The sequence below is a fragment of the Calliphora vicina genome, chromosome 4, assembly GCF_958450345.1.
Source record: "Calliphora vicina chromosome 4, idCalVici1.1, whole genome shotgun sequence".
NCBI classification, from domain to species: Eukaryota; Metazoa; Arthropoda; class Insecta; order Diptera; family Calliphoridae; genus Calliphora; species Calliphora vicina.
This window is the reverse complement of record NC_088783.1, coordinates 13,443,526-13,464,278: the sequence shown is the minus strand read 5'-3', so window position 1 is coordinate 13,464,278 and position 20,753 is coordinate 13,443,526. Positions and strand designations below refer to the sequence as shown.

General features: G+C 29.5%; 1 protein-coding gene across 4 annotated transcripts in view; it reads right to left on the bottom strand.

Moving 5' to 3' along the window:
- ATP8B (ATPase phospholipid transporting 8B) overlaps positions 1-20,753 on the bottom strand; it is a 93,628-nt gene that overhangs the window by 9,571 nt on the left and 63,304 nt on the right. For 2 of the 4 annotated variants that reach the window (XM_065507176.1, XM_065507177.1), the window contains exons 1-9: positions 19,473-20,640; positions 16,762-16,820; positions 12,869-13,081; positions 11,459-11,551; positions 8,925-9,368; positions 8,775-8,858; positions 8,480-8,614; positions 8,150-8,398; positions 3,345-3,902 (exon numbers count right to left, since the gene is read on the bottom strand). In XM_065507176.1, the coding sequence (XP_065363248.1) occupies positions 3,345-3,902; positions 8,150-8,398; positions 8,480-8,614; positions 8,775-8,858; positions 8,925-9,368; positions 11,459-11,551; positions 12,869-13,081; positions 16,762-16,820; positions 19,473-20,502 (2,865 nt within the window). In that variant the 5' untranslated portion in view covers positions 20,503-20,640. Of the gene's footprint in view, positions 1-3,344; positions 3,903-8,149; positions 8,399-8,479; positions 8,615-8,774; positions 8,859-8,924; positions 9,369-11,458; positions 11,552-12,868; positions 13,082-16,761; positions 16,821-19,472; positions 20,641-20,753 lie in introns of those variants that run through there. The other 2 variants (XM_065507180.1, XM_065507179.1) reach the window with 2 other exon arrangements.

Sequence of the window (20,753 nt, the reverse complement as noted above, 5' to 3'; positions counted from 1 at the left end):
TTTCTAGATTTAGCCCCGAGTGACGATTTCTTGTTTCCAAACCTCAAGAAATGTCTCGGCGATTTGACTCCAACGAAAAATACTTATTTTATGACCTTGATAAATCTTATTTTTTGGAAGGGATACAACAATTGGAAAAACACGTTGGACAAAATACATAGAGCTCAAACGAGACTATGCTGAAAAATTAAATAATTTTTTATCTCATTCATATTTATAATTTTAAATAAACTTAAAATCGCCCCCTCAATAAAACAATATTGTATAAACATATACATCATTATTTTTTCTACATATCAGATTTTATATGCGGTAAAAATTTGGTGAAATTCTACTTCCACAAAGTGGGTCAAAAGATCAATTGAAATATTACTTTTGTTCTAGATGTCTACTAACACAAAAATTTTAAAATCAATTATTTCGAAATGGCAAAAAAATTATACACTATTATTTTATTAAGGGGACGAAATGTTATGAAATATTTAAATCTACATTTTTAGAAAAATTCTAAATCATACTACATTAGTAAACTACCAAAAGTTTAGATAAATAATTAGTTAGAAATAAAACTACACAATTTTTCATTGAAATTGAGATTTTAAAATGAAATTGAGAGAATTATTAATGAAATTATGACCACAGAGAATAGACATAGAGCAGAAACTCTCCTGCTGTCAAAAACCTAATTGGTGAAATGTATTAGCAAAACAAACTATGTGAAAACAAAAACAACACATTCTAGTTTCCGCTCTATTTCAATGTTGCTAATTTAGCCATTTCCGGCTAGATCTAGCGATTTTATTTTCATTTAGCCAAAAAAAATGGCTAGATTTAATCTAGCCGGAAGATTTAGCCAATTTATTTTGTCCTAGCCTTTTTTATTTTAAACTTTTCTTGACATTTTTTAAAAAAAATATACCAATATTTTTAATCAAATGATTTTTTAAAAAAAAATCTTAAGTAGTGGATTTGATGAGAAGAGGCTGCGTAATTATTTCCAAAGCAAACACATCAGCATATTCAAAAATCAATTTTGCATTTATTTAATGGATCCGATTTTGTTTATAAATGCCCAGAAATTTGTTTAATTTATCAAAAAGGAACCAATTTATATTGATATTACAATTTTTTAATCTGCTAAGAAATGTAATATTTTATATACTAGTAAAGTCGATCTCACTAAATAAAATTCAATATTTATGAATTTGTATTCAGTCATTTTGGGTTTTAGCCATTTCTAGCTATTTTTAATTCTAAAACTAGCCATTTTCTGAGCTGAAGAGTTGGCTATCTTGCTCTATTTCTCTATGTTGAGAACATTTTTATATGAATGTGAGAATTTAAAATTCAAATTGAGAGATTTGTTGATGAAATTATGAATTAAATTTTAAATCTAGAAACTTCTAAATGAAATTGAGAATTAGAAATTGGGAAGATTCCGAATGAAACTGGGAGGATTCCAATTGAAAATTTCAAATTAAAATTGGGAAAATTTAAAAAAAAAAAAAAAATTTTGTAATTGAAAAATAGATGGGAGGACAATGTCTCATGCCACTGTCATCTTATATATAAATAGGCCACACGTTTGTGGTACACTTTTAAGTATGTTATTGTCCACCAATATTGATGAAACTTATATGGTTTAAAAGGTTATTTTCTCTAGATGTGTACAATATAAATTTTTTTAAAAAATTCTTTCCATAAAAGAAAAACAACAACATGTTTATGCACATCTAAATACATACACGTGCATTTGTACACACACGTGAAAAATATTTTTACATATGTATATGTACTCAAAAGAAACTGTATAACATCGTTATTAGTGGTCGAATTTTGACCACCAGGCGGTCCTAGTCTACATAAATATTCACCAATGCTTAAACATATTGAAATAATTTGGTCCAAAAAAAGTTCTCAATTTCATTTGGATTTTTTTCAATTTTACATTGAAACTCAATATCATATATAATTTTCTCAATTTCAATTAAAAATGGTGTAGAACATAGAGAGACATAGAGCGGAAACTAAAAAAAAACTCAAATAAAAAATTACTCAAAATAATTACATACACATGTGAGTGTTGTTTTTGTTTTAACATAGTTTTTTACTAATACATTCTCACCACATAGGTTTTTGACAACTGAGTTAGGTCACTGACAGGAGAGCTTCCGATCTATGTGTATTTATCTATGGTGTTCAATGTTATTTTTAAGAAACAACAAATTTAAAATAAATTATTTACAACTTTCAAATTAGGTGATTTTTAACTAAATGGAAACTGATAAAATGTATTCGATAACTAAAAACACAAATAAAAGGAATTTATTATGAAAGCAGAATTGGTTGCCAATCAAAGAGCCGTGAAAAAGCAGACAATCAATAAAATTAAATAAAACTGAAATCATAATCTCGAGTTCATCAATTGGTGAGAAATCGAATTAAATGAAATATGCAAATTAAAAATCAATAAAGTTGCAAACAGAAAATCAATTGAAATTAAAACAAAATAGCACATACACACACTTAGAGAGACAGAGAGAGAGAGAGAAAGAGAGTGTGATATTTAGAATAAAAAAAAAACAAAATCACATGCATACGTGCACTTGTTGTTGATGGTGAATATTGTTCCAAATGTGAGCTGTGCTTGTTGTTGTTGCGGTTTTATTGAAATTGTATTGATCGTGATAGTGGTGTAAATCAGGTGGTGGTGGCCTTAAGAAATTATTATCACAAGTGTTGGATTTATTAGAAGAATTTGTGTGGATCGTGCTAGTAGTGTTGTTGGTGGTATTATAGGTGCTATTTTTATATAAATATGGTGCAGAAGATTCTGTACAATCATCATACATTGTTACAAAATCTTGTCTATAGAGTTGATCTTCATAAGAAGAACAACTGCAAAAAGGTGTACAAAACTGTGGACGACAACGAGGTGGTGGTGTGGGTGGTGATGGTGAAGTAGTTGTTGTCATTGGCACTGTTTCAATTAAAGGCGGTGAAAGTGTTTTCTTGCAAAATGGTGAGAAACGAAATTTTTTATTTTGATTTTTCATATTCGGATTAGGAGTTTGCAAATGAGTGACAACTGTGCTTGAATTGGTGGGTGAAAGCGTGGTTATGGCTGTTGCTGTATTATTAGGTGTTGAGCCATTCATTTTTCGTTTAAGTGAAACAGATGCTGTGGTGGTGGTGGTGAATGTAGCTAAATCACTGTTGTTTTCAGTTTGATTTTGGCTTTTGTTACTGTGGTGCGGTTTGTTGTTATTTGTTTGGTGGGTAGTGGTGGTGGTAGTGGCTATAATCTTTGGTTCTTTTATGGCTACATCACCCAGTATTATTACTTTGTCACTGCATGTCGATAAAGTGGAAGCTTGCCTTCGAACTCTCGCCTTTTCCGACGATGGCTCTAGTTTAGCGGCACGCCCATGAGCTTTATTAGTTTCTTTGGCATACTTGACACGTTTACCTTTGGGACTAGGTGTACTACACGGACTAGACGGTGGGCTATTTACATTAGCAGCATCATGGTGAAATATGGGATTTTCTATTTCTACTTTAGCTGTTGTGATTAGTGTATGAGGTGCTATTGGCACACCTCCAACTCCCGTTTCAACGGGAGGTTTTAGATAAAAATTATCCAGTGATGGTGACGTTATGGGTGTGGTTGTAGTGCTTCCACTATTCAGTTGTTTACTGATGGTGTTCGTTGTAGTGGGTTGCTGTTGTTGTTGTTGGTGTAGTTGTTTTATTTTGGAAGACACGTTATTTGTGGGCGTTGTCGGGGTTTTACCACTACTACTATGTACATCGACTTTGTGTAGTCGCAACGTGGCCGTCGTTCCAATATCTAATTTATTTTTCATTATTGTGCTGTTGCTATTTTGAGTTTGTAATTCATTCTATAATGATCATAAACGAGTATTTTGTTTTTGAAAAATTGAAAAATCAAAAAAGTAAACTTAAATTAAAAGGACATTTTTGCTGTGGTTTTGTTTCAACAAAACTCTCAAATAAAAGTCAATAGTTAGATTCGATCAAATTTTACAAAAAATAATTAAAATTGTTTTTCTAAAATGAAGGCGTTAAAAAAAATTTAAATCAATTATTACTCTCTTTCTCTCCGAGCTTTTGATTTAACAGTAACAGTAAAATAAAGTTATTTAAATGAAATTAATTTTTAAAATTAAATAAACTAAATTATCATGTAGTTTTTTTGAAGAAAAATTTTAAGTTTCTTTACTAAATAAGGAATTATTTAAATAAACACTTCTTTAAGTTGTCTCTAGAGTTTTCTTCGACAAATTTAAATTTGTATTTAAAATGAAAAGAGTGACTTAATAGATGTTTTAATATTTAAATAAAATTAATATAATTTTTGACCACAATTTGTCAAACTGAGTTAAAGCTTAATCAAACCTAAAATATATATTTTTAATTATTGCCTGTTTCACTAAAGAAAATAAAGAAAAAACATTTTCTTTCTTATTTTATATTGAAAACAACAAATAATAAGAAATAAACTGTTCGTTGGCATTAACTGAATTAGGCAATTAAACTTTGATTTTAAACGGCCTTAAGAAATTAAAAAAAAATCTTTAAAAATTTAATATTTATTAAGCAAATTGATTAATTTCTATAAAATTTAAGGAAACTAACTTTTGACTTTATTTTAAAAATAAACTTAAATAATCAAAATTAAAATATTTTTAGAAAAATTTAGTGCATCAATGTTTGGAAAGGTGCAACTATTTTGTGTTAAACTTGTTCATTATTTATACACAAGATGCTAAACGAAAATTAGTTTTTTTGTAAAACAAAACAATTTTACATAATTTGTAGACAAAACTACATATTTTTGAAACGAAAAAATTAATTGTGAATACGAAACAATTTGTTGAACAAAAAAAATAGTTTAGATTAAACGAAATAAAGAGTAGTTTAGGGTAAAGTAAAAAAGGTTTAAAATTTTATAGATTTTGAATGATAAATTTGTTTGTTGCTTTCACTTAAAAACAATTAAGAAAATATAGTCGGTCAAAGTATAGCCCGAACATATAATTTTCCTTTTAAAATTTTAATAATCTTTTCGTGAATGATTTTCGGAAGTGTGTTTTATATGGGAGCTGTAGACCCAATTATGGACCGATGAAATAATGTAGCGTGACTACCTTCTACATTAAATTTATTTGTGTTGAATTTTTTGTGAATAGTAAAATTTTTAAGAGTTTTACGCTCGTTAAAGTGATTTTTGGAAGAGGGCCCTGTATGGGAGCTATGACTAATTATGGATCGATCAGCACAATATTTATAGATAATAAGGGAGGGAATTTGTATGGGGTCTAGGTTAAATAATGAACCGATTATTAACAGTTTCAGTAAGCTTTGTCATTGGGCCGAAAGTAATATACATATGTGTCGAATTTGTACTGCGTCCTCTCCCAACAATGGTGGTGTAGACTATAATTATTTTGTTTTAATATATTTAATGGGCCGGATTTTAATTTAAAATCTAGTTTTTGAGTAATTAATTAACATATTATTAACAATATAAAAATTTAATTTTAAAATATTGGGTGTGTGACTTAAAAATCCGGGATTTATAATAGATGGCGTATATTTTGAATGCGGGTTTTTAACATATTGTATATGTCATTTATTGTCACTTAGTTATTGAACATTATAGTGTAAACACCAAAGTTTTTTTGCTTCGAGAATGTCGAATTTTGTGCCAACAAAGCGTTATATGCAGAAAGTTTTGCTTTACTTCTTTAATTTGAAAAAAAAGTGCCGCTAAAGCACACCGAAGCTCAACAAAGATTATGGTGAATGTATTCCGTCGTTTTCAACGTGCGAGAGATAGTTTGTTCTATTTTCACACAGAAGACAAATATCGCCAATGAAGATTGTTGTCAAACTCAACAGGAGCTTGCAAAATCATTGGGAGCTATTCAAGCAGCAATTTCAAAACGTTTGCGTGCATCAGTATTCATCCAAAAGCAAGGAATGAAGCCGAGAGACCTTGAAAGACGATTTAGCATGTCCTAAATGATGCTTGAACGCTATAAAAGAAAATTATGTTGGCACTAAATCATTACTTGCGATGAAAAATGGATCGATTACGATAACCCGAAACGTAAGAAACCAAAACCAAATATCCATGGCGCTAAGGTAATTATCTGTATTGGCAAAGCAAAGTGGTCCTATTATGAACTGCTGATATCTTACTAGACCATCACAGAGAAGCTGTACCGAACGCAACTGATTCGTTTGAAGCGGGCATTGGTCAGACATTAATCTGTAATATTTCATCATGACAACGGTCGGACTCATATTGCAATACCTGTATTTAGAATGAAGTGGTTGGGAAGTGGTTTTAAAAAAATCCTGCATTTGTAAGTCACCATGAGTGACATAGGTCTGTCATTCCGATTGTTATTTCTACATTTTTCATTTCCGACCTCACAAAGTATATATGTATGTATGTTGAAATCAACTTTCCGTATCCTCCGAATAACCTACATACATGATTCATACATCAATATATCCGCTACAGACCCGGTTCGGTTGCTATATAAAATGCAGAATAATCCAGAATAACCTCGATTTTTGGTCTATATCTGGATCACTAGGTCATTAATATAGACAATATGGATATAAAGTCATTTGCATCGACATATATAATGTCAATAGTAAGTTGGACATACAATGGGCCAAAATAGGGAAAAACATCTTTGAACCCGATTTTTTTCACCAAAAAATTTTTTTGTCATAATTTTTTTTTAAAAATATAAAAAAATTTGAAAAAAAAAATTAACATTTTTTTTAAATTTTGTTTGCCTAAAATTATTTAAAATTTTTTTTTTAAAGTATAATTTGGTAAAGGGAATATACGATTCGTCACAGCCGAATATAGCTCTCTTACTTGTTTAAATCTAGATTTGTTTGCAGTTTTGTTATTCCTATGTTATTCAACCCTAAACATTAGAGATTACACTTTTTATTTGGATTTTCGTGTTTCAAAACAATTCTAAAGATATTTCTAAAGGTATTTATAGACGGCAATACTGAGTATTAACACTTTTCGAATTTAAAATATTATTAAAATCAGTTGGTATTTCAAAAAATCGTTTCGAAAAAACATTTATTGTTTACATGATAGTATTACAAATATTTTATTTCACTGTTGATTGATATTTTTCTGAAAATTTTATTATTATTTTATATTTTCTTGACATTTTTATTTGCCTTATTTGTTTTTATAAATACATACCCGATACATATTAAAATAAAAAGTTTTTGAATTGTTTTAAACAAATTTTCAATACCGACCGTAAATCAAACAAATCATTTGTATTTTTTGAAAATCTAATACAAATTTTGTTTAGACGATGAAATTGTATTATGATACTTGAGTTTTTGACAAATATTAATACTCAGTATTACAACAGAATATCACAAAATTTTCAGTCTAGCCTGTTATATCCCTAAGAAATCGATTCAGTTAGCGGATACGCTGTTTCTATCCAAATAGATAATACCTACTGCTTGTAATGAAGATCTAAAATTAAGTGATATAATTACAAACATAGAGAGGAAATATGAATAAGATAAATTTAAAACAAAAGAAATATGTATTTCCTAATTGTAACATGTGTAACTTAAAATATTAAGGACCTCAAACCTTTCATAATGATTAAAATTAAACCAATTTCCGGAGATCAGTATCCAATTTCTTAAATTAAAAATAACCCAAACAAACAAATCGTATAATATATATGAATGTAGGTATTTACATTATAGAAGAAATTTAACAAAATGAATAAAGGGCAAAATGCTTTAAATATTAGGTAATGTAATGTAATAAATTTAAGTTATGTTACGTTATGTTGTTTAATTAATCAATAAATTTATGTTTAATTTGTATTTTGGTATATTTAGTGCAATAATCATTCAAGGGCTTGGTTAAAATGTATTTAAAAGAGAAAAAAGGAAGGAAAATTTTGTGTTTCAGTTGCTAAAACTTTTAGTAAACAAAAATGTTTTAATAAGTTCTATTTAAACAGTATTATTTAACAAGGAATTTTTAGTTTGTTTCATTTTTGGTGTGTTAATGTTTGTCTTTCTATATATAAAACTAAAAACTTACATCGTTTATTTCCACAACTTCGCCGGTACGTAAATCGAAAACATCACCATAGGTTCGGCCATTAATACTGCATTTATTAAAGGTCATAATATTCTGTGTTAGGGTTCCAGTTTTATCCGAAAATATATATTGAATTTGACCCAGCTCTTCATTTAGGGTGGTGGTACGGGCTTTGGCATGTGTTTTATTTGGTTCATAATACATTTCTTCATCCCAATTAATTAAAAATGATTGAACAAAACGTATAACCTAAAAGAAAAAATAATAAATTAATAAAATAAATAACAATAACAAAGAAAACAAATAAATATTTGGGTGTTGAGTTACTACCTCTACTGAAACGTAGAGTGATATTGGCACTACGGTATTTAATACAATGGCATAAGAGAAGAATACTAATAATCCTATAACAGTTGATCCTTGTAGTACATTTTTGGGTATTATATTTTCCCAGGGTAAATAAGACTGAAAATATAAAGAAATTTAATTAAAAATAATGAAATTAAATTAAATGGGCTCATTTTATAAATCGAAACGTTTTGAAACGTATGAAATTTGTAAGAAAAACTTAGATTTTCGCTTCGTTTCATAAAATGAGGCGAATAAAATTAAAAAGTAAGAATACCTGAAAATGTTGACCAATAAAACCCTCCCATAAAGCACAAGCCACTGTGAAGAATGCACAAATGGATAACAGAAATAGAACAATCTGTAAAGAAACACACATTACAAATAAGTAGTTTTTTTTAATAACTAATTACCATTACTAACTTACCCCAATTATTATAAAATTTAACAAACGATCCACACCCGTACTCTTAAACTGTGTCTTGCCAGAATTTTGCATTAGTTTTGTATCTTTGCCGGCAAAGATAACAACACCATAACACCACTGCGTATTACGCAGGACACATCCTCTCAACAGCACCTTCTCATTGTCCAAGGCAAAACGTTGATTGCGCCACATTAAAGTGCCCTCAAATTTATTCAATAGATTATTGGGTTTTTCGCAAATGATTTCGCCATTGAAATTCCACAGCAATTCGTCCTGTTGCCCCAATTCAATTGTTTCTGTTAGACATTGTTTACATTTGAGATTCGTTTCACCATCCAGTTCGGCTGTTTCAATGAAACACAAACCATTTGGCTCTGAAGTACTTAACAATAGAATATCGGCAGCAACAAATTGATTGTTTTCCATGCGTATCACATCACCCACCTTGAAAGGTAAACAACAGAATAAGAAAAAAATTTAAATTATACAGTTGTTGCAAATTGTTGTTTGTTTGTTAATTTGATAAAATCGATTAGGAGTGTTCAATGTTTTCATCACATCAAAAGTTAAAACAAAAAAATATTTTCTTCCTGTTTTCTATATGGAATTCGAGTAACGAATTTACATATTTTGGTGTTCTGTATGTAAATCGAATCCACATGGTTCACTCGCTTTACTTTCGCGTAAAAAAGACTCATTTCAATGTACAAAATCTCATTAATGTAAAATAGAGAATAAATTTGTATGGATATTGGGAGAAATCATGGACCGATTCTTGTCATTTTCTACAGAGCTTTTCCTTCTATCATAGGAATAACTTGTGCAAAATTTCAATCTAGTATCTGCATGTCATAATATATTTAAAGAAAATTGCGAAAAAATGTTGAAAAATATAAAATTTTTTGGAGTTGTCTCACATTTTGTTCAAGAACTCTTTTTCCACTTGACCGAATTTGCTCATTTTGAACAAAATATATTTGAGGAAAATTTCACGAGATCTTCGCAATTTTCTTGCGTTTTTGCTAATAGCGGATCCAAATCTTCCCGAAAAACTAATTTTAGCTGATATTTTGGATAATTCCATAAAATTTTTGAATCTTTTCTTAACGAAATTGTATAAAAAACAATTCGAAAATCCCAAAAATGGAATGTTTTGATGTTTGGCTCGGTACCAAGGTAGGGACTATAAATTTTCTTTGCATAATATTTAAGAACATATTGAGACTAAACATTTTTCGAAAGCAGCTATGCAATTAGGACAAATTTGTCCTATATTTGAATTTGAAATAACAAATAGGTCTACTTCAGAAGGCTCTGAATCTCGCATTTATTGCTAGGTATCAAATATCAGATACATTTTCAGTTAGAATAATGACAGATATTAAAGGTCTGACATATGTAAGACTGATATTCATGCCAAAGGCAAAGCAGCTATCATAAGTTCGGTGATGATGAACTATGTTTTATCACCGATAACCAGGAGTCTCTTTAATAGCAGATTATATCAGTTACGAGGTAGTCAGTCGCTGCCAAAATGTTCTAATTACTGGGAAGCAAAGTTATTAAGGGAAACGAGAATGATAATAAATTCGGCAAAGAAGGCACCAGACTACAATTTGAATATGTTTCCACCTTTTTTAATATTTGGTAAAATAGAAATCATCACGATGAATTCGCCGTTAAACCGATAGACCACCTCAGTTGCCTTTTTAGCGTACTAAATTATTATGAAATCAATAAACAAAATCTAACAGATCTAAAACAATATTTGATATTAGTTATATTGCGAAAGATTGAAATTACAGATATTTGCTGTTTAGATAAAGGCATATTTCGGTCTGAAATTCGTTAATAAAAGCTAAAAGATATTAATAAATTCAATGACAAAATTAAGGCGTCAAACATCCTAAGATTTAAGAGTTTCCATATTTTTATGTTTTGGTAGAATAAAAATCATTAGTTGAATTTGTTACCACAACAATTGGATCTTCGCACCGAAACTAGCCGAGTCTCACTGGGCGATAGCTTTATTAACGGGAAGTTGTTTGCCTTGGTAAGAACAGATCTGTTACAACAACATTATGGATTGATAAATTAATCAAACGTAGGAAATTCTTATGCCACACTCATATATATGATTACTACAATCATGTGAATGGTAACTTAAACATATTATTGTTACTGCAATCATGTGTATAATTACAGTAACCATAATATTGTTACAAAATTTTAAATGGTTATGGTAAACATGTACAGCTATATTTTTTCTCTGCGTTTATATATTCAAAAACATTGCCAAGGAAAAGGTATGATCAATTAGTTTTCACAGCAAGTTATATGTGGAAAGCATGGGAATGGTATCATAATGCGTCATTTTAACTTTGACAACTAAAAAAACTGTCTTAAATTTGGGTCAGCTATTAAAACACATTATGAATTTACTTTTCTGTATCAACGAGAGTTTTGTTTAAGTTTTAATCAATATGTATTTGAATTTTAAAAATAACTTTTATCAACACATTTCTGTTACATACCTGCACTCCGGACCACCGTTCATCAACCAATTTACCACTTCTTAGAGTTTTGGATTTACGATTATTCACCTGAGAATCGGACAAATGCCGTTGCTATAAAAATAAATAAATTATTAATTAATAAATTAACGACTTTGAACTTTAAAATTAAATTTTAATACATTGTTTATTTTAGAATGAAATTTACACTCGCATAAAATAAATAGTAAAACATGTAAGAGAATTATAAAAACATAATTTCAAATAAAATCACAAAATATTCCATCAACTATTTGTAACTATTCTGATCAAATTAAAAAACATGTTTTTAATCAACTCCTTTTGAATGAATTTTGTGAGGTTATTTTGTAACTCGTTTCGAAAAGAAAATCGTTGGAATTTGTATGCTCTTTCGAATGGAATTTCACAATAGCCCCATTAGTTAATTAGTAAAAGGACTTATTAATTTTTTTACTGGGTGTATGACTTAAAAATATGAGATTTACAATAAAAAATTTTTTATGAATTGTGTTCATTTCAAACACAAAATATTCTCATTATATCAAAATATTGGAAAATATTTAAAAATTTTGAAAATCTATTTATTATTTCGTCCCCTTAATAAAACAATAGTGTATAATTTTTTGCCATTTCGAAATAATTGAGTTTAAAATTTTTGTGCTAGTAGGCATCTAGAACAAAAGTAATATTCCAATTTGTGGAAGTCGAATTTCACCAAATTTTGACCACATATAGAATCAGTTATGTAGATTCTTATTATGCAATAAAAAAATAATGGTATATGTATATTGTTTTATTGAGAGGACGATTTACAATTATTCTTAGTTATGGAAAATTTATAAAGTTGTGTTTCATAAATTTTATTTTTATTATTTTTTCGAAGAAATTGTTTATTTTGTGTTTGTTTCTAAAACAAATTCAACATTTTACGAGTGTAAATTCTACACATTCATACAAAAAAGAGCACACACATCATAAACTTGACAGCCAGTAGTCATTGGTTAAGTGGCATAAAATTTACCACAAATGTCAATGTCAACAACCCATGAAAATGAAATAAAAAAAAGAAAACAAAACAAAAACTTTTTCCCAATGATCTACCCCACCGCCAACAACACAACCCACAACCATCTTCTTGTGTTTATAAAAAAAAAATTAAAAAAAAACATGAAAAATTACACATGGTTGTAAAAAACCAAAAAAAAGCACATGTAAGTATACATGCAGGTGTTATATATTAGAAAACATGCATAGATAAATAGTTATAAAAAGTTTATATTTTATTTCATTTCATTTTCATTTCATGTCGATTTTTTATGCCGTTTTCATTCAAGCTACGAGTATATTGCTGTTGTATCTACTTGTTTTGTTGTCAAGTCATTCCTTACTATATATGTATTTAGTACTTACAATGTCATCGTAGGCATCTTTAACGGCGGTTAAAGTCAGCACACCGATTAATGGAATGGCTGTGGTAACTGGCGTTAGCGATGATATGGCCGGTATGAGTTGTAATACCAACAAACATAGGAAATAAAAGTTGGCAAGACGTTGAAATTGTTCTAGAAGATTAAATGGCAAAAATGTCATCATCGAATATTTGGACGTTTTAATATAGTTATCCTGAAAGAAGAATAAAAAACAAAAACATAAAGTTAATATTAAAATAGTTTATAAAATAAAATAAAAATAAATTTCTGATGATATTCATTAAATATTTAAATATATAAGAAATTTAGTGTGTAACGTGTATAAAGTATATTTCGTTACATTAATTCATAACTTCTGCTTTTAAAATAAATTCAAAAATAAAAAATATTTTGTCTTGTAACAACTACATATGAGACCATCAGCGAAAAAGTGGTGTAACACACAATTTTTTTGGTTGCTGTTCTGGTGCCACATAGTACGGTCCACGTTCAATTTATATTGACCGCGATCCAGTATCGCGATATTTATTGAACGTGTAGCATGCAGTATTGATGTATAGCTAAATAGCCTAATATTGTGAAATCGAGATCGCGATCCAAATATCACAATATATATTGAACATGTAGCAGTGCCCTTACATTCAAAATCAGATGGAGTTGAACAAATCGTTTTTACAAAGATCTAATATAACAAAGTAATGTAGCAAAAGTGGTGTAAGTTGAATATACCACTAAGTAAATAGTTTGGGGTTACACTACTTTTGCACTGATAGCCTCATATATACGAGGTCGTATCAATAACTGAAAGGGAAACACTGCTCCTGTCAACAGGCATCTGTCAGTTGACTCCTGTCAAAAATTGAACAAACTGCCACATTTAGTTTGAGTTTGACTGCAATTGATAGCAGACTTGAGAAGAAAATGGAAAAAGGTGAATTTCGTGTGGTCATTAATTTTTGAAAAAAAAAATCATCACTCAAACCAAGCACAAGCTTGATAAATACTATGAGAACTCTGCACTAAAAATTTCAATGGAAAAACGAGGTTTACTGAATTTCGTTGTGGACGTACAAGCACGAAGATGCCAAACGTTCTGGATGCCCAGTTGAGGTCTCTACACCCGAAACAATTGAAAAAATTTAAAGTGCGAGCGATGCTGGAAGCCATATGCATCTCACATGGATCAGTGGTTTCAATTTGGTACGAGAAAGCTTTCCGCAATATAGATTCCGCGTTTGCTAACAATCGTAAGGGTGCACACATGTGCAGTTGCCATGGCAAAACTCCATGAAATAGGCTACGAAATGCTCCCTCATCCTTCCTATTCCCCGGATTTAGACCCGAGTGACTATTTCTTGTTTCCAAACCTGAAGAAATGTCTCGGCGGAAAGAGATTTGACTCCAACGATGAAATCATCTCACAAAAAATACCAGATAAAAAAATTGGAGGAACGTTGGACATAATGATTAGAGTTAAATGTCAAATTATACTTAAAAATATTTTTTTTTGAAATATTTTTATTTAAACAAAATTATTTTTTTTTCCAAATTGTTTTTTTTTTTAATTTTTTTCCAATTTTTTATTTAATAAATTTTTTTTTGGAAAAAGAAGGTTCATCGTTATACTGTTTTCAAAGCCATTAAATAGTATAAGAAATACTTGCACATTGAAAGGAAACCTATATCAGGTAAGGCAAAAGAAGTCGAACAACTCTTTCAAAGAGCATTGAACACTTCTATCAGAAAAGCAGCTCGTAAAGTTAATGTTGGGTTGAAGTCTTATAAAGTCCAGAAAGATCGCAATGCGGTAAAGAACTTAGAAGCAAAAGAACGAACGAAAATATTGAGGTAAAATTTTATAATAAAATATACCTGTTGTGTGATGGAAAATGAAACTTATGTACTGGCAGACTTTTCGCCACTTTCTGGTCATTAGATTATGTCTACCATAACCCTGTTTTTTCTCTGCGTGTACTTTCTACGTGTAGAAAAAAAATCCCTTGCAACACATTTAGCTTTTATTCCAAATGGATTTAAATCGTTTTCAAAATCCCCCTTTTTACTATGCACTTTGCTAATTTTCCTCAATAGATTGAAACAAAATCATGATAAGAAAATATAATTCATAAAAAAAATAGGAACAACTAAAATCCTTTTGCTTTTAAGTTATATTTAATGGCACTCTATTGAAATCTCATTTTGTTTTATTGTTATTGCCGGATAGAAATTTATACGATTTAATTTGTGTGTTTCGCCCTGTTTTCTTTTTATTATTCGTATTCGTAGTCATTGCTTAAATATAGCAACGCCAATCAACTTCCCTACTACATGCAGTCAGACATTCAGCCAGCCAAACTAACCTGGCTGCCTGCCTGGCCCTCTTTCCTTCCAACGTTTCAAACTTTCTGTAACCTATTGACCTAATTATAGTATGTTTTTGATATAGTGCCGGCAATGCTTACGATTATATGTTTTATATAAACGCAAATAAAGCATTCGTTCAGGCACACCATCCATCCATCCATCCATCCGTTCGTTCATTCACTCACTCATTCAGTCAACCATTCAATTGTGTAAAATTCGTGTAGGGAATTTAGGCGAATACACACAATTTAATGATGTAATAATGTAATATTACATACATACATCCATACATCACAAATATTGTACTTATGTATGAATGCAAAGGAGGAAAAAGTGTAATAAAGTAGCTTTTTAGAAGTGATATCAACTTTTTTTTATTGAGCATAAAACGCAAAAATATATGTATGTATGTTTTTTTAGGTATAATAATAACCTTAAAGCCTTTCTATAAATATACTTTTAGTACTTGCTTAGTACTTTTCAAATATTTATATAAGTATTTTCCTACTTTTTATTATATTTTATACGTCCTCCATTATAACAATTGGTATATGCATACTCTTGTAGTCATTGTATTTGACAAATTTCAACAGTAATGTGTTTTTGAAAAGCTCAGGGTTAAAGGTTTAAACTGTAAGCTATAGCTCTAACTGCTTAAGTAAGTCTAATTGGAAGATATCAAACTTTTTAAAGACCAAATTCCAAATTCTTTATGCCGCCCGATACCAACGCAAAATATCAACTCATTAATTAACTCACATGTGTGACAAATAACAATCCTTTAAATTTAGTTTCTAATCCATTCGCATTAAAAACAACTTGATTTGATTCAATCATAAATGTCGTCAGTAGTTTAATATTGTTCCATTTTCAGTTACGTTTATGTTGTCTTAAAACGAAATTTTCTTACTAATTTGAAATGCATACACGCAGAGAAAAAATATAGTTGGTCATGGTTACTGTAACCATTTCAATATTGTTACAAGTTTTTTAACTATATTATAGTCACAGTAACCATTTACATGATTGTGGTAACCATAATATTATTAACTTACGATTCACGTGTTTGTCTCAACCATATATATGGTTACAGTAAACAAGTATATGTTTGTGACAACCATTTATATGATGAAGGACTTATCATATTATGGTGCTCTCGGCTTAAGGCTTATCATAATCTGAGAACAACATATTATGATAAAATTATTCATCATAAATATGGTTGCCACAAACATATATGTATGTATATGTTTACTGTAACCATATATATGGTTGAGATAATCATGTGAATCGTAAGTTAACCATATTATGGTTACCACAATCATGTAAATGGTTACTGTGACTATAATATAGTTAAAAAACTTGTAACACTATATAAATGGTTACAGTAACCATGCCCAATTATATTTTTTCTCTGCGTGTAGGGTATATAAAATTCACATCATGTCAAATAAATATTTTCCTGTTAGTTTCGTACAAATATTTGTTATAGTTCTTATTGATACTTACAGCGTATTTGAACTGGGCATTGAACTCTCTATCATTAGCACGTATTCTGCGTTCATTTTCTGGAAAAATACAAACATAAATATAAACTTTAAAATATATAATTTTCATACATTTAAGGATGTAAGCATATTCAAATATACATAGATGAAATTAACTATAAATTTAACAATAAAATTAAATTAACTTTTTAATGAAAACATGTATTGTGAAAGTTTTTAATATTTAATCACTCAAATTCCTACTTTTTAAATATAAATGCAATCGTAATGAATACAATAAACAAGGGTGATTAACTCTGTTTTTGAATTTGTTAAAAACTCGGGTTTTCGCTTTAATCAAACATCGTCATACCATCATATAATATGAAGATGTTTGCTTCCGTAATTACTAAAATATCATAACGTGATCCTACTTAACAATAACACTGTGTGTTATTGTTACTTCAAAAATTAAGTCATGGATATATAACCCAAATCGTAAAAAAACTTTAAAAATTCGAAATAATTTTTTTTAATCTGCCTAAAAGTATGCTTTAGTTTATAATAACAAGCAATACATGCCGTCTGACCACCCTTTAATAGGGGGTTACAGCAGTACAAATATGGTCCAAATTTTTAAAAATATATTTCTTATGTGAAAATAGAAATTTTGTTTATTTTAAAAAACTCATGAAAGATTGAAAACTTAAGAAATTGTTCGATGGACTTTTTTATTTTAGTTTTTTGTTTGATATACATAAAATTGTGTAGTTAATGTTCTTCTTTCGATTGATTGAATTTTGAAAACATTTGCTTTTAAATTGGCTCAGTAGTTTCGGAGTTATAATAACAAATTTAAGCAAAAAATTTATTTTTTACGTGAATTCGAAAATCGATGGATTCTTTTCGAATTTATTCACAATTATGCATTAAACACATTCAAGACAGCAGGCTACCAACTTCAATCTGTCAAAAATAAAATGCACACGTTTATATGGAGACGATTATTTTAACGACTTCACAGCTACACGGCCACACGACTACTCATGCCGATGTAGCCGAATTAGGCTAATTTCTATTTTTGTCAACTACAAAACAGAAATAGTGTTGCTAATATAATAAAAAAAATGTAAATCAAATTAGTGCTTAAAAAAATATATTTTTTTTTACTTAATTAAGAGAAGTTTCTGATAACCATATTGAAATAAATTAATAACAGGTACATAATTAATTATAACCATATATATATTTTTACTCAAAATAATTGTTTCAGTCTTAATTACTTTGGAATTTTGTACGGTTATTTTTTATTAAAGTGGCACCACTGAATTATTAATCAGCTGTTTACTTTGTAGCTGTCGTCTTTAAAATAATTCAGTAGCTACCACACGACTACAACTGTAACCAGCAGAATTTGTGTTCGTGTAGTCGTGTAGCCTGTTGTCTTGAATGTGTTTAATGCATTAAGTGAATTCGCTCATTTTCACAAAATTATGTTTGCTTACAAGCGTGTACTTTGAGTGAAAATTTTACATGTGTTTTGTTATTGTAACAAAAACAAAACACATGTCAAATTTAAACTCAAAGCACATACAATTTTCTGAACATGATCGAATTCACTTATGTGCTGTTTTTCTATAGCGAACGATTACTTTGAGTGGAAATTTAACATGTGTTTTGTTATTGTAACAAAAACAAAATACATGTAAAACGTCCACTCAAAACGCTCATTCGCTATAGAAAAACAGCACATTAAAAATACGTAAAAAATATATTTTTTGCTTAAATTTGTTATTATAACTCCGAAATTTGTTTACTTTAATAATATCGGACTAACCGTTTTTGAGTAATCATTAATAATGTGGAGAAAAGTAAAAAAAAATAACAATTTTACTAAAAAAATTTTTATTAAAAACACCTGTCCATAGAATTTAAAATTTGGACCATATTTGTACTACTGGAACCACGACGATACATCAAAATGTGTAGTGGTTTAAAAAGCCTCTAAAATTTGTTCGATTTTGTGTAATCAATTAAGTTTTTATTTTTTAAACTAAATATTGTAACCATTTTAGAATTTTTATGATGTTATTACATATTTTTGTTGCTTTAAATTTGCCTGTAATGTTGATGATTAAAATAAATTTAAAGGAAATTATATTAAAACTATTATTTTTGAAATAAAAATCAGCAAAAAATTGTTTATGATTCATAATAAGAAAATCCACTGAAATGCAATAAAATATTTTTCTAACAAATAATTTAAAAAATATAGGTAAATTGCTGTGGAAATACACAATTTTACAATATTTAGTTGGGTTTAAAATTCCACATACTAAATAACTACGCTCTAAGATAAAGATAAATATATATTTTTGTATATTTAAACTTTATAAGGCTTGTAAATTTTATCTAAAAGTAAGTATAGACATGGCAAATAATTACTTAAAATTACAAATGTTTTAAGATACACACAATTCTCCAATTCACAATCGGTGTCGTAGAGTTGTATAGTTGTATGTCGTAATTTTTTTTTCGAAAAATTTGTTTGAAAAATATTTATAACATACAACGAACGCTACGACACCCATTGTGAATTGTATAAATGTATAAATGTAATTATTTATATAAACAAATAAATTAAAATACATTTATTGGCTACTTGCTTTTCCTCAAATATATGCCATGTCCTAAACATGGTATAACAATCACAATATGATACAAAAATTATACCTGAAAAATAATAGGAACTTCTTCGCCGTCGTATTTGTGATAACCGTCGTAAGCCCATTTCTTTGGCATTGGCAAGTCGATCACTCAGTTTGTCGTCGGTGTTTTCAGCGGCAGGAAATTGTTCAAAGTCGGTACTTATATTAACGGATTTGCGGGGACCCAAACTACTGCTGGGACCTGTGCTATAGCCACCACTAGGTGTTGGAAATTGTTTGGAACGTGTCGATCTCTTACTCTGACGCCTACAGTTACTATTCTTCCATACAGCTAATTTACTTAAATACGACATGAGACTGGCCCGTAGGCCAGATTTAGCAGAGCTATTAAGACCATCTGCCGTCACTTCATCGAGTTCGATTTGAGTTTGGGCTGCTTCTTCTGCGGCAACCGATGTCAGCAGTATTTTCTCTTTGGATTCTACTTTTCGTTTAATTAATGACGAGGCCAAAGCATCCGATTCTGGGTCTATTTCTTTAAATTTTTTCACTGAATTGTTACGAGAATGTAGTTGTATTTCGCCCGTTTGAGCTAGAGTTGCTAGACTATAAAGACTACCGGATTGTGATTTGTTGCGTGATCGTCTTTTGGAATTTTTACGCGGCAATACAGCAGCCACATCAGGCAGATTTTCCTGGTTTTCCTGATTTTCATTGTTTTGTGGTGATAAAGTAAGAATTGTGGTTGTTGAATTGTCTATGGTCGAGGGTTCGGGACGAGCTAAAGTAGCCGTCGTACCCACATCGGCAGTGGTAGTAGCAAATGTTGTAGTATTAACGTCTCTAGACCTTCTGGGAAATAGGCTGCTAAAATGATACCAACGTTCTCGGGGTGTGGTTGGTCTGCGTTCGATTCGTATGCTTAGGGATCTCTCGGCATGAGAGTGGGTTTGCAGAGGTGTTAGGGAGGTTTCTGGACATCGGGTACGTAAACGATCACTGTCAGTGGTCTCATAACGTCGTTCTGCAGGTGTTGGTGCACGAAGTACTTCTAGTTCCAAAGTATCCGGTCGCCTTTTATTTCCGTTGGGCATTTCATCAATACTTCCATGTAAGTTGTAAATATTTTATCACACCATTTAAAACGAAAATATTTTTCTATTTGGTTTTTCTGTTTTTTTTTATTATTATTAGTTTAAAATTTCAATTATTTTCTTAGCTATTTATGTAAAGTAAAGGAAATCGTTTATTGTTTACAAAAGAAAAGAAAAACGTTTTATTTTATAAAATTTATTGATTGCATTTTTGTTTTATTAATGTGCTAATAATGTTCTTTGTTAATTCA